This window comes from Borostomias antarcticus (genome assembly GCF_949987555.1).
Source record: "Borostomias antarcticus genome assembly, chromosome: 9".
In the NCBI taxonomy this organism is placed as follows: domain Eukaryota; kingdom Metazoa; phylum Chordata; class Actinopteri; order Stomiiformes; family Stomiidae; genus Borostomias; species Borostomias antarcticus.
This window is the reverse complement of record NC_140242.1, coordinates 10,516,418-10,530,873: the sequence shown is the minus strand read 5'-3', so window position 1 is coordinate 10,530,873 and position 14,456 is coordinate 10,516,418. Positions and strand designations below refer to the sequence as shown.

Below are 14,456 nucleotides of genomic sequence, written 5' to 3'. Positions count from 1 at the left end.
TTTTGGGGGTGTTTTAAATGTATAAAAACAGTCCCATCTCCACAAACACACTCCAACTTGGTTAACTTGGTAAACTTTGATGCTCAATATCTCAGAGGTACACGATCATTGATAAAACCGCAGAATTATATTGTAATTCACCAGCTCTGACAGGGTAGATATTAGGTATAGTATAGTTTAGTATAGTATACAGCAGTATAGTATAGTATAGTATAGTATAGTATAGTATAGTATAGTATAGTACGTACTATACTATACTATACTATACTATACTATACTATACTATACTATACTATAGCTAACATCTACCCTGACAGAGCTGGTAGAGTACTCTACCAGGGTAGAGTACTCTCTGACAGGGTAGATATTAGGTATAGTATAGTTTAGTATAGTATACAGCAGTATTGTATAGTATAGTATAGTATAGTACTATACTATACTATACTGTACTATACTATACTATACTATACTATACTATACTATACTATACTATACTATACGATAGCTAACATCTACCCTGACAGAGCTGGTAGAGTACTATAACAGCTCTGTCAGGGTAGATGTTAGCTATCGTATAGTATAGTATAGTATAGTATAGTATAGTATAGTATAGTATAGTATAGTATAGTATAGTACGTAATATACTATACTATACTATACTATACTATACGATAGCTAACATCTACCCTGACAGAGCTGGTGGAGTACTCTACCAGCTCTGTCAGGGTAGATGTTAGCTATCGTATAGTATAGTATAGTATAGTATAGTATAGTATAGTATAGTATAGTATAGTATAGTATAGTATAGTATAGTACTCTACCAGCTCTTTCAGGGTAGATGCTAGTTAAAAGTACTCACCAGCTCCGTCACTCCTCTGTGACGGTAGCCGCCCTGAGGAAGGAGCCTCCCTGTTGCTCCTCATGGCTCTGGACGCCCCCCAGCTGGCCCTCTTCTCGGCTGCCGCCACTGAGACGTCCTCTGAGGCCATCCTGGCCGTGGAAACCAGCTGGGACCGAAGACAAGAGCCACACTGCCAGTCAGTCACGTCACATACAGGTATCAGGAGACTTCAACCTGGACAATACCCCACCCACACCACCACAACAGCATAACAACACCGAGTGGTTATACCATCGGATCTATATGCAGTCACTAGGTCAACAGTACCAGGGAAGAGATGCAAATATGGTAAAACTGTAGCTTCTCTCTCTCTCTCTCTCTCTCTCTCTCACACACACACACACAGCCACTGACAGGGAAATCTAGCTTCCTGCCTTGTTGAAGGCGTCCATGGTTTCCTGGCTGTGTGGAGTGGAGGAGCTGTGAGGGGCAGAGGGATGAGGCTGTTCAGCTCTCCTCCGCGTTCCCTCCCTCCCCTATATAGACAGTTTGAGGAGGAACTCGGTGGAATGGTCTGAGAATCAGGAATGAGAGTCGTGTTCAGATGAGCCAGCTGGCTCACAAAAAAGAAGAAAAATAGAAAGAACATAGCCTACATATTTACGTTCAAGCTTTAACTCCTTACTCTAAAGGTGGACATTGGTACATATGTAAATAGGCCTACATGTTTATGTTTGAGGAGAATGATATATAGGCCAGTACAGTACATTTTATAAATGTAAAGATGCAGTATAACATGATAAGGGCTTTTGACTGGCTTTTACAAACTAGCACACAGATGTAAGAATGGTGGATGGATGTTGGCACCCCAGGGGACATATAGACTACTCTAACTTGGAAATAGGCTAGGCCTATAGGCTAAATAGAATACAGTAGATAACCTAAATTATTGAGTATAGAGTTGGTAACTAAAACAGTTCAAGAGAGACAGCGGTTCTAATTTGAACAAAATACAAAATCGTCACCGCAGAGACTTAGGCTACATGAGAGAAAAGACTAGACAAAGACAGACATATTTATCTACAATGAAACCGTTGAACTCACGTTTCGCCAACGGAGCGATCGAGGCGATGGGCTGGTCCTCATAGCGCTGTATGTGCTCCATCACGTGCTTTGCATCACAGTAGTTGGTGCTCTTTCCAAGAATAGTCTGTGTAGACACATCCTATCCTTGATAACTGAACGAGGAAATGAATGTGCAAAAATGGAGAGACGTAGGCCTATGCTATTTGTTGTACCACCACGGTAGGGGCTAGCCTATACGGACCTCGTTTAAGGTAAAGGATGTGGGTTTACATACTAGGCCCACATCTATCGCCTTTGATACTGATCTACACGCGCGAAGCACAAGCGTCAACAGCGTCATTACCGTAGACAAATTCATAATACCATATAGGCTACATGGCAAATAAATTGAATCTTTAATCTTTCACATACAGTATGAAGTGATGCTCTGTGTAGGCTACAGGAGACGTTGGGCTCCTACGAACGGAACGAGAAGCAAAATATTAATTCACTTAATCAAACAGCTTTTTGGATCATATTTAAAGAATGTTAAATAGTGGTTGTTTCTTATAGGGTTGTGTGTGTGTTTATGTGTGTGTGATCTATGACGGACTGACACTGTGAAGAGTTAGAGCCATAAGAGAGGTCTTTCTGATACCATGCAGGCATCTTCGTTAGCCAGCTGTTAACCCCCATCAACACTCCCATCAACTCCCAGTAACTATAGACTGGTGCTGTCCCATGCCAGGTCCTAGGTGCTGTTCCAGGCTACCAACGTTGTAGCTGTCCTGCACAGATCAACTATGCTATATTGGGATGATTCCTCTGTGTTAAACACCTATCTGCTGTGGTCTGTAATCAGTGTGTTTACACTGTCTAGATTATACCGTTGTTTGAAGCTTCTTGGTGATCGTGTCTCCCATCCTTCTTTAATTGAGTTTAAGTGACAGTGGCAAAATGTTTTCTCTCTGTTTTGATACAGTCTGTGCAGTTAAACTTCACTCACCTGCGATGATCAATAGTGGTGACTGAGAACTATGAATTATAGTCATTGTCTCCCTCTTGTGGTCAATATTAGGTATTGTAATATATTATTAGATAGGAGGGGGGTGGGGGTGGTCTTCATTCAGCCACACAGTGACACACACAATGCACACAGAGTGAGCGGCGACACGCCACTCACATGCAACTTCGGGGGCTGCCTGTAGGGATTGTTCCCTGCATTTCTCCCACGCTGTCCTACTCCAGGGGCAGCGGGCAGACATCGTTCATCCCTACTAACACAATCAGGTTGCAGCAATGTTGCAGAAACGTGCGATTTAGACTTTTGTATGGTCCACTCAACGTCAAACGTGCATGCAACGCAAACGCGGTATCTGCACACAAGTTGCTGCAACGTGCAGGTCCAACGTGTCTGCAATGTGCACACAACGTTGTGATTTCCGTGATGATTTCGATGTAAATGGCTGCAACGTTGTATACACGTTTAAATATTACGTTGCTGCAACGTGGTCTACACTTCCGTTGGCTACATTTATAATTTGCATTACAAAACAAATCAGCTCCTTGCACAAGCTCCACTACTTCCTGAAACTCTACAGGCATATTTCTTTACCGTCCTATACTATTGGATAGCAATTGCGATAAATCCGGTGTGCACACCTGATCAATCACTTCCATCCACTAGTATAGGACAGGAAAGAAATACGCCTGTAGAGTGTCAGGAAGTAGTGGAGCTTGTGCAAAGAGCCTATTAATGCTATAGTCAATGCAGCAAGCAAAATTATGGTACAAAAGTTATGACAACACCATTAACAGTTAAGAACAATTTATTTAATTAAAAAAGTACACACAATGTCTGGCCTGCAACATGATAAACAAGTTTTAAAAACAAAAAGGATATAAAACAACCAAAACACAGTTATTTACAAAAAAAAGTTATTTACAAAAAAAATGACAGGTTGTGCTCAGATAGGCTGGGGGGGGGGGCTGTGCTCAGATGGGCTGCGGGTGGGCGTCAGATGGGCTGGGGGGCAGCTAGGAAGGGAAGTCTTCCTTATCAGAATGCTGGGGAGTGCTCAGATGGACTGTTCTTGGATGGGCTGTGCTCAGACGGACTTCTGCAGATACCTAAAGACATAATGAAATGGCTGTAAATACACAACGCACATACATGCACAAAAAAGTGGTACACAATCTTTGGAACCATGCATTGTCACTGGATAGGAGAAACCAAAAAAAAAAGACATCACTTACCCTTCTGCATTTAGCAGGGGCATGTTCCTCCTGCAGCTGGGCAGCCACCTCCGCCATCGTAGCCTTCGGCATGGAGACCATAACTGCACCTTTAAGTTATCAAGAAAGGTAATGGTTTCAATTCACATCGGTCATGGAACAAAGACGATGTATTAAAAAATATTAAAAATATGAACCATTTCTTACGTGTTAGAACATTGAAGAGTGTCATACTCTTCAGTGGCTTCTTCCCCTTCTTCCCGGGCACACTGTAGGCGCTCCACACCGCATGTGTGGCAACAGCTGACAGCACCGGCTGTGTCCGCCAAGTCTCTGCCACCAATGGCACCTAGGTATTGTGTCTGCAAAACAAAGACAGTCATTTACTGTACCCTTCCCTGCAAAAATAAGACAAAGTTCTGCCCTGCAGACACTCACCATCTTCCTCTGATGTTCCCGGTCCTTCAACCTGGCCTCAAAGACCTGCAGCTCCTCCTCCGTTTGGGCAGGGTCCAGTATATCCAGCACTTCTCCCTGGGCTCCAGACTCCCCAGGCCGCATGCTCTGGGCCAGTTCCCTCACACTGTGCAAGCTCACGGAGTTGCTCCCGCAAGTCTGAGAACTGCTGATGTACAGACCTCTGGAAATCTAGATAAACACAGATGTGGCTATAAGTACATTGACATAAAAGTAAATGAAACTCAAAATATATCCTTGCATGCAACATGAAGTAGTTCCATACCAGCATCTGCAGAGCAGCATCGATTCGGTAGAGGGGTACATGGAGTCAATGGTGCTGGAGCCGTTTTCTTGGGCGACGGCATCACAGACCTAACTGAAAAACAAAAGGGATAAAGGAAAGGGATTAGCAGGAAACTGTATGGTGTTGGCAGCATGTTTTGGCTTCTGGCATTTGAAGGAAAATAAATTAAGACATTAACAGGTAGACATCACAACACCACAGCAGTACATGCCACTCTTACCTGGTCTGGCTGGGGTGCTATACATGAGGCCTGGGCTCATGTGGTTTTCGCTCACAGGGGATGAGCTCGGAAAATCTGCAAGATGAGTAAAATGGTATTCAATCTAAAAAAGCCAATCACAGAGCTAACTGAAAACCTAAAGGGATTAGCAGGAAACATTATGGTGTTGGCTTCTGGCATTTGGAGGGAAACTAAATAAAGACATGACAGGTAGACACCACAACACCACAGCAGTACATGCCACTCTTACCTGGTCTGGCTGGGGTGCTATACCTGGGGTCTGGGCCCCGCTCGCTCACATGGGACAAGCTTGGAAAATCTGCAAGATGAGTAAAATGGTATTCAAAATAAATAAAAAATAGTCCAACTATCAGTGTGCCGTAGGCATAGACATTTCATTTCAACACAAACATGCATACCTGGATTGTACAGCACACGTGAAATGTACTGGACAGCCGGCAGAGGCCTTTCAACTCCGGCACCTGGCATACTGTCTTTGGCCTGCATTGTTGGGACCAATGGCTGTCCTGGGCTTGGAATATCTAGTGGAATATCAGTATATTAGCTCAGATTGCTCGATTTCAAAAGTACTACTCTTTTGGGACTGTTGAATGCACTTAAGTATATTACCTTCGTCACTGGAGTGATAGCGCATGTTGCGCCGTCTCTTTCGAAACGTCTTGGCACTCGTCCATTGACGACTGCTGCTCAAAGACTTTTGCCATGAGCCTGGCACCTTCGTAATGATCTGTGTGCATAAAGTACCATAATCAATACATTTCAGCCATCCCTTTTCCTCAGAATAATGAGTCATGATCTTTTTCCCCCCCATCAGTATTTTTTAACAGCTTAAAATGCAAACAGTACCAGTTGTGGACTTTGGGAAAACCCGGACTCTGTGGAGCGCCCAGCCAGGGTTAGGTTCCACACAGCTCTTTATCCGTTGGCTGACTTTGTTCATTGGCCAGGAACACATCAGCAACTGTGAATGAAACCATGTTAGTACCCGCTTCCCTGTACAATTGAAAAGTAGCACACCAATCAGAAACATTGTTCACACAAACATGTTCTTACCCCATCCTATTGGAGAGCCAGGATACTGGGACAACCGACAGTGTCCTCCCCCAGAAACTCCACACTGCAATACAGTCTGCCCAATAAACAAAAAAATATTAAGGTTATAAACACACAAGGACCCTATGGGAAAGTAGGCAGAGGGGAAGAAGCGACTAAAACAACAATTCAACAAGTCATTACAGCCGATAAGTAATTAGTGACACGCCACTATTCTATAATATTCTTTTTTTTTTTTTATTCTCTGCCGGCATCTGCCCAGGACAGATGCGGTCAATGGCGGTCAATCATCAGTGTTGGAAACATGAAGCTAGTTTAGGCATTAGCCACTGCAGTGCACAGATTAAATGTCTAAGGCCCGTGAATCACGCGTTACTACTCGCAGTTTTAACAGGAACGCCTGTTTTTGACTCGTGAACTCCCAACAATACACACCGATACTACTAATGTGGCAAACAAAGCTGCCTCCATCTTTGTTTCGAGCTAACGTTATTGTCCATGGTACCCCGCTTACCTCGTGGGTGGCATCGTTCTCAGTCTCCCACTTTCCAGACAAATGGAAAATATATAAAGCATTATCTTGGCTTCGCCTTCACTTTTGCCTATGTAAAATTAGCCTAAGATTCGTGATGTCCTTAGAAAGCCTGACACGAGCGAGCTCCCAATGTGAGTCTCAAATTCAGCAGAGTCAAACAAACAAACAATTCACATGTCCAGCGGCCATTTTAGAGTAACGTTAACTAACACATTCTACCAGATCAGACCGTTCGCTTATGTTTCTGCAAATGTTCGCGGCGAACACAAAGCCAGCAGTAACAGAAAAAAGGTTTGCAATAGTTTGTCGGAGTATTTGCAATATTGTCTAAACGTTAGCCAAGTTCGGGCCTTGACTTAGCTAGCTAACACTAGGTAGCTTGCTAGCTAGCATTAGCTAACGCTATCATTGGGCTTCCAATTCCTGAACTTAGTTTAGCGTGCAGGTTATGAGTTACTTCTGTTTACTTAAATCGTATATTACCGGTAAGTAAACAAATAAATAGCTAAACCAACGGTCAAATCAATGTAATTTGATGAGAAAAAAAACCTGAGGTGACTAGATAACTTACCAGAGATGAAGTGCGCACCACACAAAAAAGTGTTTGTTGGTCCCCAATCTGCTCTCTTTATGGCTTTAAACCACAGCTTTCGGTGGTTCCTCTGAAAAGGGTGACATCTCGAGGGGATGATGAAGAATCTGAGGCCATCATCTTGTCCTTTTCTGTTTGTACAGTTCACAGCACAGCAGCTTTGAGGCATAATTAGCTACATGAAACGGAGCTCCTGGCTACTGTGGCGAGTTCGTTTGCCTTTTTGCCTAAAGGCTGCGTGCTCACTCTGCTGTGACGTAGGCGGCGAACCCATCTATAGGGAGGGAATGTAATCTCATCGCCCCCTAGTGGTAGCGTTCCATAATGCCGAGAGAATGAATGGGATTTCTCGACACGTCTTTTGAAAAATGATATCTTGGTCGACACCGAAAAATTAGTCGAATTTTTTTTAATTAATGAAAAAGCATTCAATTTATAACAAACAGGGAAATATACAATCAATAACATTTCTAAGATGAGTGATTAACCTCAACATACAGTACAATATGAAGGATATAAGCGAAATTTAAAAATAAAAAAAATTATAATAATACAGGAGCAGTTTGGCAAAGAATCCTGCCTACTTTAACTGTGAACCAGCAAGCAGTGACGTCACGGGATAGCCCGATTGCTAGCATAATAGGACTGTAATACAACGTTACTCTCACGTTATGTAATGACGTTGCAGGGACCCATGTTGCCAATGTTTCTGCAACGTTGCAGTAAAGTCTAATTAGACTTAGGAGGGTAAAGTTATTTTCGACCATAGATGGACGTTGTCACAACATCGCCTGATGGTAACGTTGCAACTTACCTAAGTACAACTTATGTGCAACCCACTGTGTTAGTAGGGATGGCGCCCGCAGACCAAGTCCAGTCCAAGCACAGCATCTGTTCTTCTGCATGTTTTTCATACTGGGTTCTCTCAGGAGGAAACCCTTGCAAACACGGAGAGAACATGCAAACTCCGCACAGAAAGACCCGGAGACCCTCTTGCTGTGAAGCGACAGTACTAGGTACTCTGGCCCTGCCGGGAGCTGGGATCGAACTGAGCACCTCGCGATCCCCAGCTGGCTGCTCTACCTCCGGAGCTGCATGCTGGAACATTTCAGGTGATGCTCACGAAATTTACAAAAGTAATTGAAAAAGCACAATATTCTCTGATTGTGGTGTTTCTCCAAGGTCTGTCATCATATCACACATAGCCAGAGGCGTCATATGCCTATAGAACTTGAGGGGGCACGTGCCCCCTCAGATTTGGGAGGGGGTTACATTTCTGTTATTGTTTGTTTACCATTACATTTTACAATGCAGAGCTATGATTATTTTCTCTACTGAGCTGAATGTATTATTTTAATTATGTCATAGACCACCTCGAAAAGCCACCATAACCTCTTTCAAAAAACCTGGAAGCCCCCCCCCTCGCCTCGTCTCAGATAAACACGTTTTCATGGTCTGCTTGCATACATAAGGTTGTCCTTAACTGATGAACAGGTCTTCCAAATATTAGGATATACAGTATATCAGATTCAATACCTACTTCAGACTTCAGTATACAGTATATCATTCGGACCAATGCCAAGTGAGATTTGTTTTCCCTTACTTTTATCCTTGAAAGAACGCTACCAAGTTTAATTTCACACCGCTTGAGTGGCAACTGGTAGTGTGCTGTGTCCTGATTTTAAACACAAAAAACACTAAAATTTCGCGCGCGCTACTATACGCCCTCGGGTGTTTGCCTTTTGGGTGGTTGCATGACGCCCCTGCACATAGCCTACAGGTGCAGCTAAAATAATGAGAATAGCCTATCGTGAAAAAGTTCAATATTTTTTGTCACTCATTTCAGAAAGTGAAACTCATGTTATATAGATTAATTACACAGAGTGAAATATTTCAAGCCTTTATTTCTTGTAATTTTGATGATTATGGCTTACAGCTAATGAAACCCCAAAATTCAGTATCTCAGAAAATTTGAATATTGTGAAAAAGTTCAATATTGGAAACTCAGGGTGTCACACTCTAATCAGCCAATTAACTCAAAACACCTGCAAAGATTTCCTGAGCCTTTAAATGGTTTCAGTCTGTTTACAAGAAATAAAGGCTTGAAATATTTAACTATAGCTATGTGTAATGAATCTATATAATATATGGGTTTGACTTTCTGAAATTAGTGGGCGGAAAAATATTGAACTTTTTAACGATATTCAAATTTTTGGAGCTGCACCTGTATTTCACGCCAATAGCACTTTCGGCTATTTTATCTGCTACCTAATTTCCTTCAAGACCAACATGGGCAGAAACCCAGCAGACAACTATCTTCTTGCCTATTCTTTGTCATCTGTAAAGGCGTTGATGAACTTCCAGAATTAGGACTAGTCTAACAGAGTCTAAAGATTTGATGCTAAATAGAAGTACAGGTAAACCAGTCGATAGGAGGGGCTTGAGTGATAGGTGATGTACTGGCTAGTTTTGACCACATGGGGGCAGCACAATATTTCTAGCAGTGAAACCCTTCTCTTAGGAAGTTTATTAAATTCGGGTAATCTTATTTTCCATGGATTAATTAGACTCTTGAGACCACCCTGGTCGATCTGATTTTGCGAGCTCACATTCTATGGGAGAAAATGCCACAGCAGCACATAGATACGTTCAACAAAACACAGTAAATTCAGTAAATTCCATACCAACCAAAACCAGACAAATAATTTGTCTATTTTTGTACCTTTAGAGAGATAGGCCTACATCCCTATCGGCAGGGTCCGTATCCTTTATACTAGGGTAGTGAGTTTCACCAGCTACTCACTACCACAACCTCGGAGGATTACCTCACCTAAACAAGGGTTTACAAGCAGAACCTTGAACCCCTGACTGGAGCAGGATCTTCTTGCCAGTGTCCAGCATGCCCCTGGGGGAATCAGGTCTTGAGCTTGAGACACAGGGTCAAACCCTACACGTGTGGCGCATTGTGTTGCCTCTGTGTATGAACTGGCCATACAAATAAAGTTTGACTTGATTGAATCTGTGTGTGGAGACGGGGAGTCCTCGGTGACTACAGGAGCAGGTGTCATGTTCACCCTGGAGCAGAACACAGGGAGGCGGGGACACCATGATGGTGAGGTCACTGTTTCCTTACCCCCACCTCTCTGTCTCACTCTCTCAGTTTCCCCTTCTTTCTGCATGCCCCTCAGTTTTTTTAGAGGAGAAAACACTTTCATGTGATGGTGGCAGGTATGTGATGATGTCACAGTGTGTTCTCGCTCACGTCAGGGCGCCCCGTCCCTGAAAGCAGGATCAAAAGGCAGATGTGTAAGACATGGGGGCAGCACCGTATTTCTCAAATCAGTGTGACCTCTTCTGATGGAATGGTATGACTGGGTTAGAAATTGTGTGTTTGTGTGTGTGTGTGTGTGTGTGTGTGTGTGAGAGAGAGAGAATTGACTACTTTACAGGTGCTTATTTATCATTCAAATTTTTCATGACTTTGTCAATCAGTATGTTCCTAATGACATAATGGCATTGTTTTCTGTTTCTGTTTCAGTTAGTGCTTTTTTTAAAATGTATTGGGATCATTTTGACCCCAGTCAAAGCACCTACAGCATGCAGCTTTAATTGGTGGGGGGAAAACTGTGTTCATGTTTGACATGAATCCTAATTTGAAGTATCACACACGCCAATTAGGGGCACAGATATTTGTGTGGAATGAGCAGTTTGCTTTTTTCAGAGGCCAGTGCAATTTCTATAGATGTAAAGAAAAGTTGTTGTTTTTTTGTTTTTTTGAAAATATGCAAATTAAGAGTAATTTTGCTATGATGGTTGGGTAGTCTGTGTATGTTAAGTATGTTGATAGGATTTTAATGGCCATTATCCACAAACATTTCTCCCAGGGGGGACAGGGTCCAATAAACGTATCTCCTAACACACTGAGAGAGGGCTAACAGGTTTAGGCCACTTAATATTACAGCGAAGTAATATAGTTTGTGTAGCATAGGCATGCATCACACTATTTACATACATGACTTCTCACAAAGATGCGTTTTGGTAATCTGCTGTTGATTAGTTTGTGGAAAAAATTACATGTATTTCAAATACTATATACTATTAGTAGTCTATAAATCTCTCCACAGTCACTCACCACAATACATTTCAGACATGTTAGGTACATGCCCAACAGACCACTCAGATCCTCAAGTACTGAACTTTTAACAGTTCCAAAAGCCAGGACCAAGAAACACGGAGAGGCAGCTTTTACTTTCTATGCCCCCAACCTCTGGAACACCCTGCCGGAGTGCCTAAGAAGGGCCGAAACAACGGAGGTCTTCAAGCGAGATCTCAAGACATACCTTTTCGACCTAGCCTACAATCACTAGCCAGGACCTTGAGACACAGAAAGGCAGCCTCAAACCTCCCTATGAATCCTCTGTATACATTGGTGTCTTTTCTGCTAGCCACTGTATGTATATCAAGTAGTGTACAGAAGCTGGTTACCCTGAAGCAGGCTTGTTCTGTTCTGACATCTGTGCTTCAATGGCTCAGCGTGCTACTAATTGTTTTCTGCCTCCCCTAGTGCCTCTCTCTCTCTCACCCTCCTATCTTCTAACCAGGTCCAGTGGATGCCCCACTGTTGCCCGCAGACCACCCTGAGTTTGATTTATACCCCCGTGTCAGCTGTGGATGTCGTAGTATTTAGTACACACACACACACACACACACACACACACACACACACACACACACACACACATACACACAGACACACAGACACACATCAGTCCACATCCGGCTTAGGCCTGGACCTGATGCTCTTAGCCTTTCTTGCCCTGAAAATGTAATTTAATGTAATTTATTGCTCTATAAATGTTCTTAGCCGTTAGACAAATATATTCCAGGAGCTTGCTCCAGGTTGCCTGTTTTAACATCCATGTTGCTTTTATGGCTCTGTGTGCTACTAACCCTGTTCTGCCTTCCCTCTCCCTAGTGCCTCTCTCTCTCCCTCCTATCTTCTAACCAGGTCCAGTGGATGCCTCACTGTCACCAGCAGACCACACTGAGTCCGATAGATACCCCTGTGTCTGCTGTGGATGTCGTGGCACTTAGTTAACACACACACACATACACACAGACATACACCAGCCCACTTCTGGCTTTAGGCCTGGGCCATGGCAAACACACACCAGTATTTGCCATATCTCTCCTATGATGTTTTTAGCTTCTCTTACTCTGAAAATGTAATTTAATGTAATTTATTGCTTTATAAATGTTCTTAGCTGGTAGACAAACATATTCCAGGAGCTTGCTCGATCGCCTTGTTGAGAGGGGTCAGGGAAGAATTTTTACAGCTCACTTATCTGGCCCCCGGGTGATTACTGTTTTTTTGCTTCCCTCTGGAATATGTAGGGGTGGGTCGTATGCCCACCTCCCTTGTTCTCTGTAAAGCGCATTGTGTTGCCTCTGGGTATGAAATGCACTATACAAATAAAGCTTTGATTGATTGAAATGCAAATAGAAAATTGTCAGCAGTCTCACGAATCACAGTAATAGTGTAAGTAAGAGTAACTTTCTCATCCAAAGTGTTTTTGAACTCATGCCCCCCTGCCCCGCCCATCCCAAACATAAGCGCGCACTCGTGCAATCACACACGGGCGCACGGACAGACAGACTCCTCCCATCTTCATCACTTGCAGTTAAATCACAACGTTTCCATCTCTGACCTTCATAATCAGCCTATTTAAATAACTGATTCAGACGTGATCAATAAATGTATTACGTGAAGAAGATGTGCGGGAGTTTCCTTTGAGTCCTCTCCGACACACTTGTCTCGCAACAGATGTGCAAAAGCTGAATGTGAAACCTCCATCCTGATCTGTGTGTGTGTGTCTATTATTTTTCGTAAACACCTGACCACAACCACAGGTGGCATGTTGCTGACGGTTGTTCAGCTCTTAAAGACACAGTAGCCGACACATCTGGACATGATTGATGCATGCTCAAACTGTGAATCTGTCTCCCCCATAACCACACATCCATATCTCTGCACACGGAACCTACCAGTCTTTTAACTGTCTGAGGCCCAGCCTCTTCTATAACTTTAGTCAAAGGCCGTCTGCCATTGCACCTTTGGTGATTTCTGAAGTGAACAGGCCTGCATAGAGGTGTGAAGCCATTGTGACCAACAAGGGGGAAATGTGTGCCCCAGTAGCTGTGTATGTGCATGTGATGCAGTGTGTGAACAGAGCTTGGGGTTGGTGGGTGCATTTGTAAATACTGTATGTGTGTTCGGAGCAGTGGAGAGTAAGAAAGCGCTTTGAAAAGTCACTGTTTGTCAAAGTGTCATCCTGTGTGTGCATCTTGCCAAGTCAAGAAACAACAGTTACACACTCATGTATGAACATTGTAATTTAACTTTAAAACAATTTACAAATATACATTTTGTTGACGAGACAAAAAAGAACTTAAATTAAATGTTAACAGAAAAGGGGTGGGTGAATAGTAGTCTGAAGATGAGGATAGGGCATATCCCACAAAATGACTTGACCAGGCCTTAGAAAAGATTCGCAATACAGCTGTCAATGAATCCAGGAATCGTGACTCCATGAAGAAACATTCATGTGTTTGTACCACCACCTACTCTCCTCTCAGGAAGGACATTAAGGAAGTCATTAGGAAACACTGATCTGTTCTATCTGTTGATCCTGTTTGCAGCAAACTGTTCTCTGATCCACCTCTCTTCTCTCAGAGCAAGACATGTAAGAGACTACCTTGTACGTGCTGATACTGCTGTCCAATCTACCCCTGTCCAGAGACGCTTGGATGGGATGTCTGGCTTCTTCCCCTGCAACAACTGTGCGGCATGTGAGAATCCAAAGAGGACACGCACTTTTACTAGTCATGTTACCTGTAAAACATATGACATCAGGCAATGCCTCACATGCACATCTGCTGGGGTCATCTACCTCCTTTCATGCCCTTGTGGGCTGCAATATATAGGTAAGTCCATCCGGTCTGCTAAAACACGTAATTGAACACAAAAGTTCAATTCGTAGAAATTACATTAAGTCGTCCATTGCTAGACATTTCCATGAAGCCAAGCATCCTGTATCAACGCTCTCTTTTTGTGTCATACAGCAATTCTCC

The 14,456-nt window shown here is 43.1% G+C and overlaps 1 protein-coding gene across 1 annotated transcript in view; it reads right to left on the bottom strand.

Annotated features, from left to right (window-relative positions):
- Positions 1 to 867: 867 nt before the first annotated feature.
- LOC311312833 (SH2 domain-containing protein 1B) overlaps positions 868 to 14,456 on the bottom strand; it is a gene marked incomplete at both ends in the record, with an annotated part of 17,283 nt that continues 3,694 nt past the window's right edge. Inside the window, one exon of the mRNA XM_084442839.1 lies at positions 868 to 1,007. Coding sequence (XP_084298965.1) covers positions 868 to 1,007 — 140 coding nt within the window. The remainder of the gene's footprint in view (positions 1,008 to 14,456) is intronic.